Source organism: Anolis carolinensis, unplaced genomic scaffold (genome assembly GCF_035594765.1).
Source record: "Anolis carolinensis isolate JA03-04 unplaced genomic scaffold, rAnoCar3.1.pri scaffold_13, whole genome shotgun sequence".
Lineage (NCBI taxonomy): Eukaryota > Metazoa > Chordata > Lepidosauria > Squamata > Dactyloidae > Anolis > Anolis carolinensis.
In genome coordinates, this window is record NW_026943824.1 from 16,787,764 (window position 1) to 16,802,152 (window position 14,389).

Sequence of the window (14,389 nt, forward strand, 5' to 3'; positions counted from 1 at the left end):
CCACATGACCTTGGAGGTGTCTATGGACAACGCCGGCTCTTCCGCTTAGAAATGGAGATGAGCACCAACCCCCAGAGTGTGAGTAGATCAATAGGTACCGCTCCGGCAGGAAGGTAACAGTGCTCCATGCAGTCATGCCAGTGGCCACATGACCTTGGAGGTGTCTACGGACAACGCCGGCTCTTCGGCTTAGAAATGGAGATGAGCACCAACCCTCAGAGTCGGACATAACTGGACTTAACGTCAGGGGAAACCTTTACTCTTTAATCCAAGTTTGAACTAGATTATATAAATCCACACTGCAAAACAATCCAGTTCAAAGTAGATACTCTGGATTTTGTATGTAGAAGGGGCCATAACAGCACCACATACATGCATAAATATACAATTATTTTAAAGTGTGTGGATTTATTTAACAAGCACCTGATGGTTTTTAATCATTTGGCCAGCTGGGCTGGATTCTACGCTGCTATATAATATGGTTTGAACTTGATTGTAAGGTCAGCATAAACCCGTGCGGGGAAGGCGTTCAAGACTCATGTTGTGAATCTTTCACAAAAGCCCCGACGGAACAAGAAGTGGGTTAATCAAAGCCACCTTTTTAAGGGATGTTGCATAACGTTAAAAATCGATTTTTTTTCCAAAAAACTTTCACGTTTCAGCCCGTCTCCTGGAGAGAGAGCGGCATTCGGCGTGTGAGGTTTCTTTCTTTCTTCCTCCCTTTCCATAGTTACCCAAGCCCACACATGCAAACATCAAGCCGCCACGGTTGGACGGCTTTCCATTTTCCAGGACTGAATGTGCAACTCCCGATCATAATTCTTCCTTGCAATCCACAAAGGAATTGCAAAACGGGAGGTTTGAGTTGGGCAAGAACCAAAGCAAAGGGGCCTCCTGACTCTGTGTGTATCTATCCAGGACAAAGCACATATGGCCCAGATTTAAAGATCTAAGTTGAGCTCGTTTGGAAGAACCAGCATACAGTTTAAATAGGAGGGTGGGAAGCCTTAGCATTGAACGGTTGTGTTGTTAAAGGGCGAAGTATGGAACCCTGCGCAGACGGGGAAGCCTTAGCATTGAACGGTTGTGTTGTTAAAGTACGAAGTATGGAACCCTGTGCAGACGGGGAAGCCTTAGCATTGAACGGTTGTGTTGTTAAAGTACGAAGTATGGAACCCTGTGCAGACGGGGAAGCCTTAGCATTGAACGGTTGTGTTGTTAAAGTGCGAAGTATGGAACCCTGCGCAGACGGGGAAGCCTTAGCATTGAACGGTTGTGTTGTTAAAGTGCGAAGTATGGAACCCTGTGCAGACGGGGAAGCCTTAGCATTGAACGTTTGTGTTGTTAAAGTGTGAAGTATGGAACCCTGTGCAGACGGGGAAGCCTTAGCATTGAACGGTTGTGTTGTTAAAGTGTGAAGTATGGAACCCTGCGCAGACGGGGAAGCCTTAGCATTGAACGGTTGTGTTGTTAAAGTGTGAAGTATGGAACCCTGTGCAGACGGGGAAGCCTTAGCATTGAACGGTTGTGTTGTTAAAGTGTGAAGTATGGAACCCTGCGCAGACGGGGAAGCCTTAGCATTGAACGTTTGTGTTGTTAAAGTGTGAAGTATGGAACCCTGCGCAGACGGGGAAGGCTTTGCATTGAACGGTTGTGTTGTTAAAGTGTGAAGTATGGAACCCTGTGCAGACGGGGAAGCCTTAGCATTGAACGGTTGTGTTGTTAAAGTGCGAAGTATGGAACCCTGTGCAGACGGGGAAGCCTTAGCATTGAACGTTTGTGTTGTTAAAGTGTGAAGTATGGAACCCTGCGCAGACGGGGAAGCCTTAGCATTGAACGGTTGTGTTGTTAAAGTGTGAAGTATGGAACCCTGCGCAGACGGGGAAGCCTTAGCATTGAACGTTTGTGTTGTTAAAGTGTGAAGTATGGAACCCTGCGCAGACGGGGAAGCCTTAGCATTGAACGGTTGTGTTGTTAAAGTGCCAAGTATGGAACCCTGCGCAGGCGGAGAAGCCTTAGCATTGAACAGTTGTGTTGTGAAAGCGTGAAGTATGGAACCGTCTACGCAGGGTTCCATACTTCGCACTTTAACAACACAACTGTTCAATGCTAAGGCTTCCCACCAACTGGAACTGCAGAGGAGAATCTACTGAACAAGCCAGGATCTGCCGTAGACCAGGACTGCCATCTGTTGAGGAGTTACGAAGGTGGAGGCATTACTTTTCATTCAACCCTCGTAGTAGCTTAAGGTGCTATGCTTCTTTGCAGGGCTGGCATTGTTCATCATACTACCAAATCTAAGGATCATCGTGTGGTGATGCCTTTATTAGGCCAACCAGAAGGTGCAAAATACGTCATGCAAGAAAATAATAATAATAATAATAATAATAATAATAATAATAATAATAATAATAATAATAATAATAATGCCTCAAGTACCACCTCCCAGCAGCAAAGAACTGGTGGGATCACAAACCTGCAAAAGTCTTGGAAAATGAGCATGCAAAGATACTGTGGGACTTCCGAATGCAGACTGACAAAGTTCTGGAACACAACACGCCAGACATCACAGTTGTGGAAAAGAACAAGGTTTGGATCATTGATGTTGCCATCCCAGGTGACAGTCGCATTGACGAAAAACAACAGGAAAAACTCAGCCGCTCTCAGGACCTCAAGATTGAACTGCAAAGACTCTGGCAGAAACCAGTGCAGGTGGTCCCAGTGGTGATGGGCGCATTGGGTGCCGTGCCAAAAGATCTCAGCCGACATTTGGAAACAATAGACATTGACAAAATTACGATCTGCCAACTGCAAAAGGCCACCCTACTGGGACCTGCACGCATCATCCGAAAATACATCACACAGTCCTAGACACTTGGGAAGGGTTCGACTTGTGATTTTGTGATACGAAATCCAGCATATCTATCTTGTTTGCTGTGTCATAATAATAATAATAATAATAATAATAATAATAATAATAATAATAATAATAATAATAATACATCACACAATTCTAGACACTTGGGAAGTGTTCGATTTGTGATTTTTTGATACGAAATCCAGCATGCCTATCTTGTTTGCTTTGTCATACAATATAATAATGATGATAATAAGGGTGCGGTGCCGAAAGATCTCAGCCGGCATTTGGAAACAATAGACATTGACAAAATCACGATCTGCCAACTGCAAAAGGCCACCCTACTGGGATCTGTGCGCATCATCCGAAAATACATCACACAGTCCTAGACACTTGGGAAGTGTTCGACTTGTTATTTTGTGAAACGAAATCCAGCATATCTATCTTGTTTGCTGTGTCATACAACGTCATTGTGTCAATAATAATAATAATAATAATGATAATAATAATAATATCTTTATTTTTATACCCTGCCTCCATCTCTCCGAAGGGACTGGGGGCGCCTAATATGGGGCCAAGCCCAGGCAATCACAACAAAACAATATAAAACACAAAACAAACACAAAACAAAGCAAAATAAAACACATTTAACATAATCAAATAATAATTGGCTGGAATCACTGGGTTGATGTAAGTTTTCCGGGCTATATGGCCATGTTCCAGAAGCATTCATATACAGTAGAGTCTCACTTATCCAACATAAATGGGCTGGCAGAACGTTGGATAAGCAAATATGTTAGATAATAAGGAGGGATTAAGGAAAAGCCTATTAAACATCAAATTAGGTTATGATTTTACAAATGAAGCACCAAAACATCATGTTATACAACAAATTTGACAGAAAAAGTAGTTGTGAAATAATGCTATGTAGTAATTACTGTATTTACAAATTTAGCACCAAAATATCACAATTTATTGAAAATATTGACTACAAAAATGTGTTGGATAATCCAGAACATTGGATAAGCGAGTGTTGGATAAGTGAGACTCTATACAGGTGACACCTTCAACATTTGGAGCTATGGAGAAGAACTCAACAAATTCCTGGACCAGCTCAATAGCATCCATCCAAACATCCAATTTACCATAGAAAAAAGAAAAGGAAGGAAGATGTCCTAGTCGTCCTAGTCAACCCAATCAACAATTGGGTCACACAGTTTATAGAAAACTTACACACAGAAATAAATACCTACATAAAACTTCCAACCATCACCCGAGTCAAAAAAGTAGCACAATCAAAGCCATGGCAGAACGGATAAAAATCTGTTGTCTTCTGCCCAAGATTCGTTGCCTCTGTATTTATGTATTGAAATTATGATGTGCGTTTTGTTTCATTTGAAACCATTTAAGCCATAATGTAAATGCACATCCCATAATTGATCAAAATGTATTTCAAATGTTTTCTCTGTGAACATTAATTGCTGCGCACATGTCCCCGCCCTTTCTGCACTCGTGTTCTGGCAGATGAGAATAAATAGCAGACAATGCGCTACAGATTCTGAACTGTACTGCGCCTCACGGAAATTGTCGTGACTTTGTTCCCGTGCCTCATTAGCAAAGCACGTTCCCATCACAAAGTTCTTTTGAAGTCGGTCTCTCTGCAAAAGGGGTTTCTTGCGTTCAGATATATTGCAAGATACCGTATATACTCGAGTATAGGCCGACCCGAATATAATCCGAGGCACCTCATTTTACCACAAAAAAACTGGGATAACTTATTGACCCGAGTATAAGCCGAGGGTGGGAAATGAAGCAACTACTGGTCAATTTCAAAATAAAAATAGATACCAATAAAATTACATTAATCAAGGCATCAGTAGGTTAAATAATATACAGGTACATGGATCTATATCTATTAGACATGACCAAAAAATCATTTTGAATCGTATATCGGAATTATTTCGGATTGTTCTCGCTTTTTGATACGCATTCCGAGACATTGTCTCGCAGCGCAACCAGCAATATAATTCGAACCATTGTTGGCCCATTCTCTAATTGTCTCTTAATGTTTCGTTAATTCCCCCCCCCCCCCCAATTTTTTAAAATATATTTTTAAAAATATTTTAAAAAATTGTTTTGTTTCTGCAACCTACCTAGAATGGGAGCTTAGCACAGCCTAACATGGCTGCCGCTCCCCGGCCAATCAGAAGCTTCCATGATGGACGCAAAGGTGGGGGCTAGGGTTGATGAGGATAGCTCAAGAAATGAGGGTGGGAGAGCCCTGTAAAAGTCCCCCCCCCCCCGGTTCCTTTTTTTTTTTTTTGGCAATTGCGCATGCGCGTCCGCCATTTTAGAAACATTTAGAATCATTACGAATTTTCGGAAATATCTGAAATTTTTAGGTGAAAAAAATCGGAAATACTTTCTATATCGAAGCACCAGCGCCCCCTACTTTAGAAACGAGAATTGAAACATTTTTTTCATCGATCGGACATGCCTAATATCTATATAGGATTTGCAAGGACCTGCAAACATATGAGGGGAAAATTCATATATAAAATTAATGTATATAGATAGATACAGATATATAAGTACATAGGGATTGCAAATGCTTGCAGGGGGTTAATGCCTATATATCTGTAGGAGAGATTAACAAATATTTCAGGGGAAAATGCTTTTATAAGATTAATGAATATATATTTTTCTTCTTCCTGACTTGCAAAGGCGTCTTTCCCTTTTCAAAACATTCCCTTGGTTAAGAGCGAGGGAGGCTTTGCAAAAGAAAACACACTGATAAGGGAGGGTAAGAGAGTAATAATAAAGAGTAAAATAATCAATGCAATAATAATAATAAGATCAGAGTGAAATCATAAATGTATTATTAATATACTAAAAAATAGAGTAAATGTAATAGTAGCAGCAATAATAAAGAAACATAATAAATGTAATAATACCAATAATAATAGAGAAAAATAATAAATGTACTATATATTCTCGAGTATAAGCCGACCCAAATATAAGCCAACCAGAACCCTCACCCGAGTATAAGCCGAGGGGGGCATTTTCGGTCTTAAAAAAATATTTATATGGTTCACCTTACCCAGTCTACTTTTACAATCTCTCAGTTTTAATCCATGTTTTTATTAGTTCTTGTTTTTTATTGGCTAATGTTTAATTTTTTTAAAATTTTTTAAAATTTTTTAAATTGTGCATGTTTTTGTCTATTGCTGTGTTTTATACTGCTGCTGTTTTTATAAGCCGCCCTGAGTCCCCTTCGGGGAGATAGAGGCGGGGTATAAAAATAAAGTTATTATTATTATTATTATTATTATTATTATTTTAAAAAGGGCTGAAAAACTAGGCTTATACTCGAGTATATACAGTAATCCGAAAATGTGTGGTTCAGATAGTAGCACTTTTGCTTTCTGATGGTTCATGGTGCACAAACATTATTTAATTGTGTTATAAAACTACCATAGCTTTATTTAGGCTATTATTTAGGCAGAAGTGTGTGTGTGTGTGTGTGTATATATATATATATATATATATATATATATATATATATATATATATATATATAGACATACATACATACATACATACACTAGCTGTGCCCGGCCACGCGTTGCTGTGGCAAAGTGGTGGTGGTATTGGTTAAAAATTGTTGTGTAATTTTTATGTGACGTTATTTGCATTTTTTAATTAATTTTATTTTAAGTTATATTTGTATTTATTATATTTTATTATTTTCTTGTATTATTTTTAGTTGTTTTCTGTTATTATAGTATTTTATTGTATTAATTTTTTTAGTGTTTTTTATTATTTTTTATTGGGTTGCTAGGAGACCAAGTTGGAGGAGCTTAGCCTTCTAACTGGCAGCAATTGGATAAAAGCAATTATTCCTCTCTCTCTAATTAGGACTTTATTTTTCTTTTCTTTTTGTTGTATCAACCTAGAGGCGTGGATGATGGGTTGTGTTGTCAAATTTCGAGGTTGGGGGGCCTGTAGTTTTGTTGTTTTGTGGGTCGCCGTGATGCCATCACTCTTTTATATATATAGATATATTGATTTGTAGAGATGAATGCTGTCTCTATGTTCATGAGTGGTAGATGCTGTTCTCTCTTTCCTTGGCTTGTACATTCGATGCTGTAATTGGCCTGCAGCCCAGCGCATACAGAGGCGCACCTCGCGTTTCCCTGTACGATTTCAGGCCGAAAGTAAGGATTTGCGAGTTCCAAGGACTGCCAGATGATAGGAGTGGGTGGTTGTTAGCAACTTACGACCATCTATTCCTGCATGTTTTGTTCTTGTGGTAAAACGGCAGGTTTCTGCCCCCTCCTTCGGTCGGAGCGGCACACGGAGTTGGATCTGCCTCGGTGTTGTGTAAAAATAGATCAGAACATTCGTCTCCTTTGGATCTGAGCGGTTTTTGGAGGAGAAATGGGGTGGAAATAACACTGTTTGTGGGCGTAGATCACTGTCCCTACATATTTAGACAAAGGCTGTGTTTACACTTCCCCAAACGAAGCTGAGTTAAGCCACTCTGGAGCTGCTCAGCTGGAGAAGTTAACCATAGGATTGCATTGGAAGACCTTGAGATTTCTAGTGAGAACAACTCACCTTATCCAATAGCATTCAATAATAATAATAACAACAACAACAACAACAACAACAACAACAATAATTTGCCAACTGCAAAAGGCCACCCTACTGGGATCTGCTGCATCAACCAAAAATACATCACACAGTCCTAGACACTTGGGAAGTGTTCGACTTGTGATTTTGTGATACGAAATCCAGCATATCTATCTTGTTTGCTGTGTCATAATAATAATAATAATAATAATAATAATAATAATAATAATAATAATAATTTGCCAACTGCAAAAGGCCACCCTACTGGGATCTGCTGCATCAACCAAAAATACATCACACAGTCCTAGACACTTGGGAAGTGTTCGACTTGTGATTTTGTGATACGAAATCCAGCATATCTATCTTGTTTGCTGTGTCATACAATAATAATAATAATAATAATAATAATAATAATAATAATAATCATTTGCCAACTGCAAAAGGCCACCCTACTGGGATCTGCCGCATCAACCAAAAATACATCACACAGTCCTAGACACTTGGGAAGTGTTCGATTTGTGATTTTGTGATACGAAATCCAGCATATCTATCTTGTTTGCTGTGTCATAATAATAATAATAATAATAATAATAATAATAATAATAATAATAATAATAATAATACATCACACAGTCCTAGACACTTGGGAAGTGTTCGATTTGTGATTTTGTGATACGAAATCCAGCATATCTATCTTGTTTGCTGTGTCATACAATAATAATAATAATAATAATAATAATAATAATAATAATAATAATAATTTGCCAACTGCAAAAGGCCACCCTACTGGGATCTGCCGCATCATCCAAAAATACATCACAAAGTCCTAAATGCTTGGGAAGTGTTCGACTTGTGATTTTCTGATACGAAATCCAGCATGTCTATCTTGTTTGCTGTGTCATACAATGTCGTTGTATCATAATAATAATAAGAAGAAGAAGAAGAAGAAGAAGAAGTAGTGTCCTAGACACTTGGGAAGTGTCCAACATGTGATCCAATACAACAGCCAGCAGAGTGTCTGCTGTGGACTCATCTTGTTATGTTTCTAATAATAATGATGATGATGATGATGATGATGTATTTATATTCTGCCCTTCTCCCCAAGGGGAGATAAACAAGCAGCAGAGTTTGGTGGGGAAGGCGTTGCCAAGCTCATACATCGCTATAATAATTGCCTAGCATAGTCGCCATTCAAATCTAGGCACTTATCATAGCGATGAATGAACTTGGAAACTCCTCCCCCACAAAACTCTGCCGCTTGTGTCCTCAACACAGCGTTTGGCGATAATGCGCAGCTGCGGGTAAGGGTGACCGGCTGGTTGATGACGCAAGCAACAGAGTTTGGTGGGGAAGGGGTTACCAAGCTCATTTTTCGAAATGATATGTTCTTAGATTTGAATGGCGACTGTGCTAGGCACTTATCATGGTGATGAATGAACTTGGAAACTCCTCCCCCACAAAACTCTGCCGCTTGTGTCCTCAACACAGCGTTTGGCGATAATGCGCAGCTGCGGGTAAGGGTGACCGGCTGGTTGATGACGCAAGCAACAGAGTTTGGTGGGGAAGGGGTTACCAAGCTCATTTTTCGAAATGATATGTTCTTAGATTTGAATGGCGACTGTGCTAGGCACTTATCATGGTGATGAATGAACTTGGAAACTCCTCCCCCACAAAACTCTGCCGCTTGTGTCCTCAATGCAGCGTTTTGGCGATGATGCGCAGCTGCGGGTAGGGGTGACCGGCTGGTTGAGGACGCAAGAGGCAGAGTTTTGTGGGGAAGGAGATGCCAAGCTCATTCATCGCTATGATAAGTGCCTAGCATAGTCGCCATTCAAATCTAGGCACTTATCATAGCGATGAATGAACTTGGAAACTCCTCCCCCACAAAACTCTGCCGCTTGTGTCCTCAACACAGCGTTTTGGCGATGATGCGTAACTGCGGGTAGGGGTGACTGGCTGGTTGAGGATGCAAGAGGCAGAATTTGGTGGGGAAGGAGTTGCCAAATTCATTCCTTGCTATGATAAGTGCCTAGATTTGAATGGCGACTATGTTGAGAAGTGGTATTTGGGTGTGGCAAAAGGCTGTGTTGCCGGCTGGTTGAGGACGCAAGCGGCAGATTTTGGTGGGGAAGGAGTTTCCAAGCTCATTCCTCGCTATGATAAGTGCCTAGATTTGAATGGTGACTATGTTGAGAAGTGGTATTTGGGTGTGGCTTTCAACTGCATATAGCAAATGTTTTCTCCTATACTTTGTTCATTTTTAATTCCAAAACGTAATCTACTTTCTGGATAACCCTCGTAATTAAGCCCGCTTTTGAGCCCTGGTCCCCCCATTGTTGTACTTCCTCCCATTGTAAGACCTTGGAGCTTTATTGTAACAAGCCTAAGTAAAACGACCAAGCCTTCCCTTGGAATAAAGGATGATGGGAATGAAGGCCAGAACAAAGCTTTGTATGTGGTGTGAAATCTCCCTCGCTGCTTCTCTCGGAAACAGAAGGCTGTGTTTACTCGGTTGGCGGGAGGACAGATGGAGCGATGGGTGGGGGACGTATACACCCACTCCTCACTGTGTTTCAAGGCTGTGTTCTGGTGTTTCTCCAACAGTACCGCGTTGGGCAGCTGTACACCATCAGCAAGCACAGCCACCAAGAGAGCGACAAAGGCGAAGGCGTGGAAGTGGTGAAGAACGAGCCCCACGACGACCCCGTCCACGGCCGGGGCCAGTTCACCGAGAAGCGGGTGCACCTGTCCAGGTGAGAGTATGCGTCAGATTGCTCCACACTGGTGGGAACTAAACATCCATGTGTGCGCATTAATGTGTGGGGAAGGAACCCACTGCAAAGAATTTATAACGACTGCCACCAATTTGGAAAGATGCAAACCACCAAAGATTACTTTAAAGGGTAACGTAACTTGGTTTAGAATATATGTGACAGAGGCTTAGATGTTGGAAGAACAATAACAAGTTTATTCAGGCACAAAGCTTAGTGGTTACAATGTTGTTTCTCACGTAGAGGTATTCTTATTAACAGTTACAGTACTAGAATGAAATGAATCAAACTCTCTAAAGTGTCACTTCTTTTACTTAAAGTAGTTAAAACCTATTCCTCTACTCTTTTCTAACTGTTACTTCAAAACTTGGACGATCCACTGACTTCAAACCACAGTCACCCCTGTGATATACTATCACAGATTCTCTGTGCCTTACAAGGTCACAGACTGCATTAAATAAATCACCAAACTTATTTAAAACCGACTCAAATGAACAATTAAGCCTCCTTGATCCCATCAACCTGGAATCAATCTTCCCTGTGCCTCCTCAGAGCTCAGACTGACTCTCTTTTTTAAACTCTGCACTTCTTCTACTAAACGGCAGTTGGCTCCGCCTACTTCTCTGTGGCAACCAGCCTCAGAGTGCTGAGATGCAATAACTGTAATACTTACCCTTTTAAAACATAAACACGCAATTAAACATAACATATGTAAACCAAAATTCGTACTTCATTACACCCACCATCGCAGGGTTTGGGTCCAGTAAGGTCGGGTCTTCTGTCAACACATTGCAAATGGAACTAGGGAGTGTTTTATGGGAGACAGAGAGAGAACATCTACAACTCACTCCATCCACTTCTGACTGGTCTGGTCTGTGTCTTGGCAGTTCCCTCCTTTAGCTTCTTCCTGGAGATAAAAGCAAAATAATCTCCTCCTTCTCCTTCACTTCCATCTTCTCCTTCTCCTCCTCCCCTTCATCCTCTTCCTTCTTCTTGAGATATACCGTATATCCTCAAATACAAGCCAAGGCACCTAATTTTACCACAAAAAACTGGGATAACTTATTGACTTGAGTATAAGCCGAGGGTGGGAAATGCAACAGCTGTGGGTAAATTTCAAAATAAAAATAGATACCAATAAAATTTCATTTAATTAATTGAGGCATCAGTACCTTAAATGTTTTTGAATATTTACCGTATTTCCAAGAAAAACAATAAACTAGCTCTTTAAGTAGAAAAGTAGGGGCAACAAAAACAATATGGTATCAACAATAACATAACAACAACAACAACAAAAACTTCATTTGGATCCCACTCTTTCTCCCCATGGGGACTCAGGCCGGCTTCCAACATAGCAACAGGCAAACATTCAATGCTTATATAAACAATGCAGAGCTAGATATAGATCTATAATTATAGATACTAATTTCACATATGCATTTCCCCCTGAAACATTTGCAAATCCCCTCTGTGTGTGTGTGCATTTCCCCTACAATATTTGCAAGCCATATATATATATATATATATATATATATATATATATATATATATATATATTCATATCTATCTAGACATGTCTATAGATATTTGTGTATTCATTTCCCCCCTGTAATATTTGCAAGCCCTATATATAGGTAGGTAAGAATATATATTCATATCTATCCAGACATCTCTCTTTATATAGATATTTGCAGAGACCTGCAAGCATATAAGGGTAAATTCATATATAAAAATAATGTATATGTATGGCTACAGATACACAGGTACATGGATCTATATGTATAAAGGATTTGCAAAGACCTGCAAACATATGAGGGGAAATTCATATATAAAATTAATGTATATAGATATATACACATATAAAGGTACATAGAGATGGCAAAAGCTTGCAAGGGGTTAATCCCTCTATATCTGTAGGAGAGTTTAACAAATATTTCAGGGGAAAATGCTTTCATAAGATTAATGAATATATATATTTTTCTTCTTCCTGACTTGCAAGGGTGTCTTTCCCTTTTCAAAACATTCCCTTGGTTAAGAGCGAGGGAGGCTTTGCAAAAGTAAACACACTGATAAGGGAGGGGAAGAGAGAAACAGATCACATATTGCAAGCAATAGCCTCCAGGCTCTGTTACTGGCCTTCACCCGATTATAAGCTGGGGGAGGCTTTTTCAGCTCATAAATAAGGGCTGAAAAATTCGGCTTATTTTTGAGTATATACGGTAAGTAGGATAACCCTCTCCTTCTTCTCCTTTCCCTCCTCCCCTTCGTCCTCCTTCTCCTCCTCGAGATAAAATCAGGATAACCTCCTGACGTTTCACCCACATCTATGGCAGGCATCCTCAGAGGTTGTGAGGTTCCCAGTTCTGCTTGAAGGCCCTCTTCTGCCCAGAAATGGGCACCAAGACGGTTGCCAGCCTGCCAAGCGTGTGCCTTATGCTCACCGATGCCCCTCCTTTCCCAGCCGGTCCCATGCTGACTCAATGTTCTTCGGTTCCTCCTCCCCTCATTTGTTCTCTGCTTCCCAATTAAGCTGTCAGGGATTCTGACAGTTGCTCAATGCTGGCTTTTGTGTGAAAGCCCCAGGAGACAAAGGCACGCTTCCCCCATTCGCGCCCCACCATCCACCTGTGCCACCTACGGAGCTGTCTTGGCTTCAAGGCACCCACTCACATTCAGTCACTCAAGGCCCCTTTTGTTTCGTAAGACAGTCATCCTGCTCCGTAGAAGGGGGGTAGGATGAGCAGAACTCACCACCTGATCATCACCAATGCCTGCTGTCTTTGCCACATCGACCTTTGGGGACTTCATGCAGAGTTTTGTGTATATTCCCCATATTTCACGCTTGTTGTGCATGACACTTCCGTTGCACTACTTGCCAGGAATGTTTTTGGTCCAAATGTCAAGTCATGATTTGGGTGCAAATTGTTTGCCTCCACATTCGTAACTCCTCAACAGATGGCAGTCCTGATATGCGGCAGGGAGTGGCTTGTTCAGTAGACTCTCCTCTACAGTTCCATTTGGTGGGAAGCCTTAGCACTGAACGGTTGTGTTGTTAAAGTGCAAAGTATGGAACCCTGCACAGACGGGGAAGCCTTAGCACTGAACGGTTGTGTTGTTAAAGTGCGAAGTATGGACCCGGCGTAGACGGGGAAGCCTTAGCATTGAACGGTTGTGTTGTTAAAGTGCGAAGTATGGACCCGGCGTAGACGGGGAAGCCTTAGCATTGAACGGTTGTGTTGTTAAAGTGCGAAGTATGGACCCGGCGTAGACGGGGAAGCCTTAGCATTGAACGGTTGTGTTGTTAAAGTGCGAAGTATGGAACCCTGCACAGACGGGGAAGCCTTAGCACTGAACGGTTGTGTTGTTAAAGGGCAAAGTATGGAACCCTGCGCAGACGGTCGGACAATGCGACTTAAGCCATGTGCAGTCATTGAATTCGTGACAGCAGAAGGTGTCACCCCAAAGGAGATTCATTAGAGAATGCAAGATGTTTACGGTGATTATGTGGACGTGAGTCCTATGCGTCGTTGGGCGAGTAAGTTTAAAGATGTTGAGGTGGGAACATCTGACTTGTGTGACAAGCAAAGAGTTGGACGTCCTGTGACAGCAACCATCGAGTTTCACAAGCAAAAGGTTGACAGATTGATTCAGGACGATTGTCGTATCACTCAGAGAGAAATTTCAAGCGTATTTATTTATTATTTCCAACATTTATATCCCGCCCTTCTCACCCGAAGGGACTCAGGGCGGCGTACAAAATTGGCAACAATTCGATGCCTATACATAATTAAAACAGCTATAAAAATCCAATAAAACAATTAAAACAATATAAAAAATATAAAAACATATGATTAAAATCCATTCCTCCAAAATCCTCGTGCTGTAGCCGTAAATCAGTCCGGCTGCGTAATCGGCATTTCATAAGAATGTGTGGGTCACATTATTGCTTTGCTTGCTATCGGAAGATCTGTGCACGATGGGTCCTGTGAGACGCCGGTTGCGGAAACAGAGTGTCGACTTCTTCCGTGACGGCTTCAGAAAACTTGTTCATCGTTGTCAGAAATGTCTCCAATTGTCTGGTGATTCTGTGACAAAGTGAATAGTGGTAGTTAAAGAGCACATTCTA

At 41.1% G+C, this 14,389-nt stretch overlaps 1 protein-coding gene across 1 annotated transcript in view; it reads left to right on the forward strand.

The window, feature by feature from the left end:
- LOC100557062 (cytoplasmic phosphatidylinositol transfer protein 1) overlaps positions 1-14,389 on the forward strand; it is an 81,567-nt gene that overhangs the window by 17,294 nt on the left and 49,884 nt on the right. The window contains exon 3 of the mRNA XM_062964622.1: positions 10,097-10,245. Within this exon, the coding sequence (XP_062820692.1) occupies positions 10,097-10,245 (149 nt within the window). The remainder of the gene's footprint in view (positions 1-10,096; positions 10,246-14,389) is intronic.